The following is a 902-nucleotide window of genomic DNA, read 5'->3' on the forward strand; positions in this document are numbered from 1 at the left end:
GTCCTGGTGGTGCCCCCACTCCTGGCTCCAGCACCCACTCCCTGAGCACCCATGAGGGGGTGGGATCCAGCCTCAGCCCCTGACGCACACCATGGTGGTGGCATGGGCGTTGCCCTGCTCGGGGTGCTGGTGGTTTCGGGGTGGGATTGGAGAATTTGGACCAACTGTGCCTTTGTTCTTGTTGCAGGGTCCTTCGCTGCCAGGACCACCAGTAAGTGCTGCACCTGGGGGGCTGTGGGTGGCCAGGGACCCTGCTTGGGTTTGTGCTGGAAGAGCTGACATCCCAGCACCCCCAAAGTGGGGGTCTCAAGGCTCGACCTCTCTCCCTCAGCGAATGTCTCTCGTCTCCTTAAGGGGCTTCCAGGCCAGGTTGGGATTCCTGGAGAGATCGGAGCACTGGGACCCAAGGTGAGGGGTCACAAAGGGGCATGGGAAACCCCCCTCCTTACCCCAATATCCGCTTCTCCGCACCTTGGGGCTCCTGGAGTAAACAAGGATGACCCTGCAAAATGGGCGAGTGAGGTCCTGTGGTAGGGACGGACGGGTGATGGGTCCTGTGCCTGCAGCCGTGTCCCCCAACCCCTCCCAGCTCACAGCCGGGGGATACCTGAGTTCTCGCTGTGACTGCTGGGGTCTCTGCGCTACATCCCCCCTCTGCACCTCGGCTCCAGCAGCAGCTGCCCCCTCCCCACCCCTACATCTCCTCTCCTGGGGTTCTTCTTTCCTAGGGCGACCCTGGACCTGATGGCCCGCGGGGTCCCCCCGGTCCCCCAGGGAAACCCGTGAGTATCTCCCCACCATCAGCACTTTCTGCAGGAGGGAAGAAGTCCCCCGGTCCCTCAGCCCAGGGTTTGGGGCTGGGACACAGGCTCTGGCACACACCTCCCACCCTGTGCCCTGTT

The 902-nt window shown here is 63.4% G+C and overlaps 1 protein-coding gene across 1 annotated transcript in view; it reads left to right on the forward strand.

The window, feature by feature from the left end:
* Positions 1-187: 187 nt before the first annotated feature.
* The window catches only part of LOC104468330 (collagen alpha-2(IX) chain-like), a gene marked incomplete at both ends in the record, with an annotated part of 6,522 nt that continues 5,807 nt past the window's right edge, over positions 188-902 (forward strand). The window contains 3 exons of the mRNA XM_010082411.1: positions 188-211; positions 355-513; positions 729-782. Coding sequence (XP_010080713.1) covers positions 188-211; positions 355-513; positions 729-782 — 237 coding nt within the window. The remainder of the gene's footprint in view (positions 212-354; positions 514-728; positions 783-902) is intronic.

Source organism: Pterocles gutturalis, unplaced genomic scaffold, assembly GCF_000699245.1.
Source record: "Pterocles gutturalis isolate BGI_N339 unplaced genomic scaffold, ASM69924v1 scaffold30879, whole genome shotgun sequence".
Taxonomy (NCBI): domain Eukaryota; kingdom Metazoa; phylum Chordata; class Aves; order Pterocliformes; family Pteroclidae; genus Pterocles; species Pterocles gutturalis.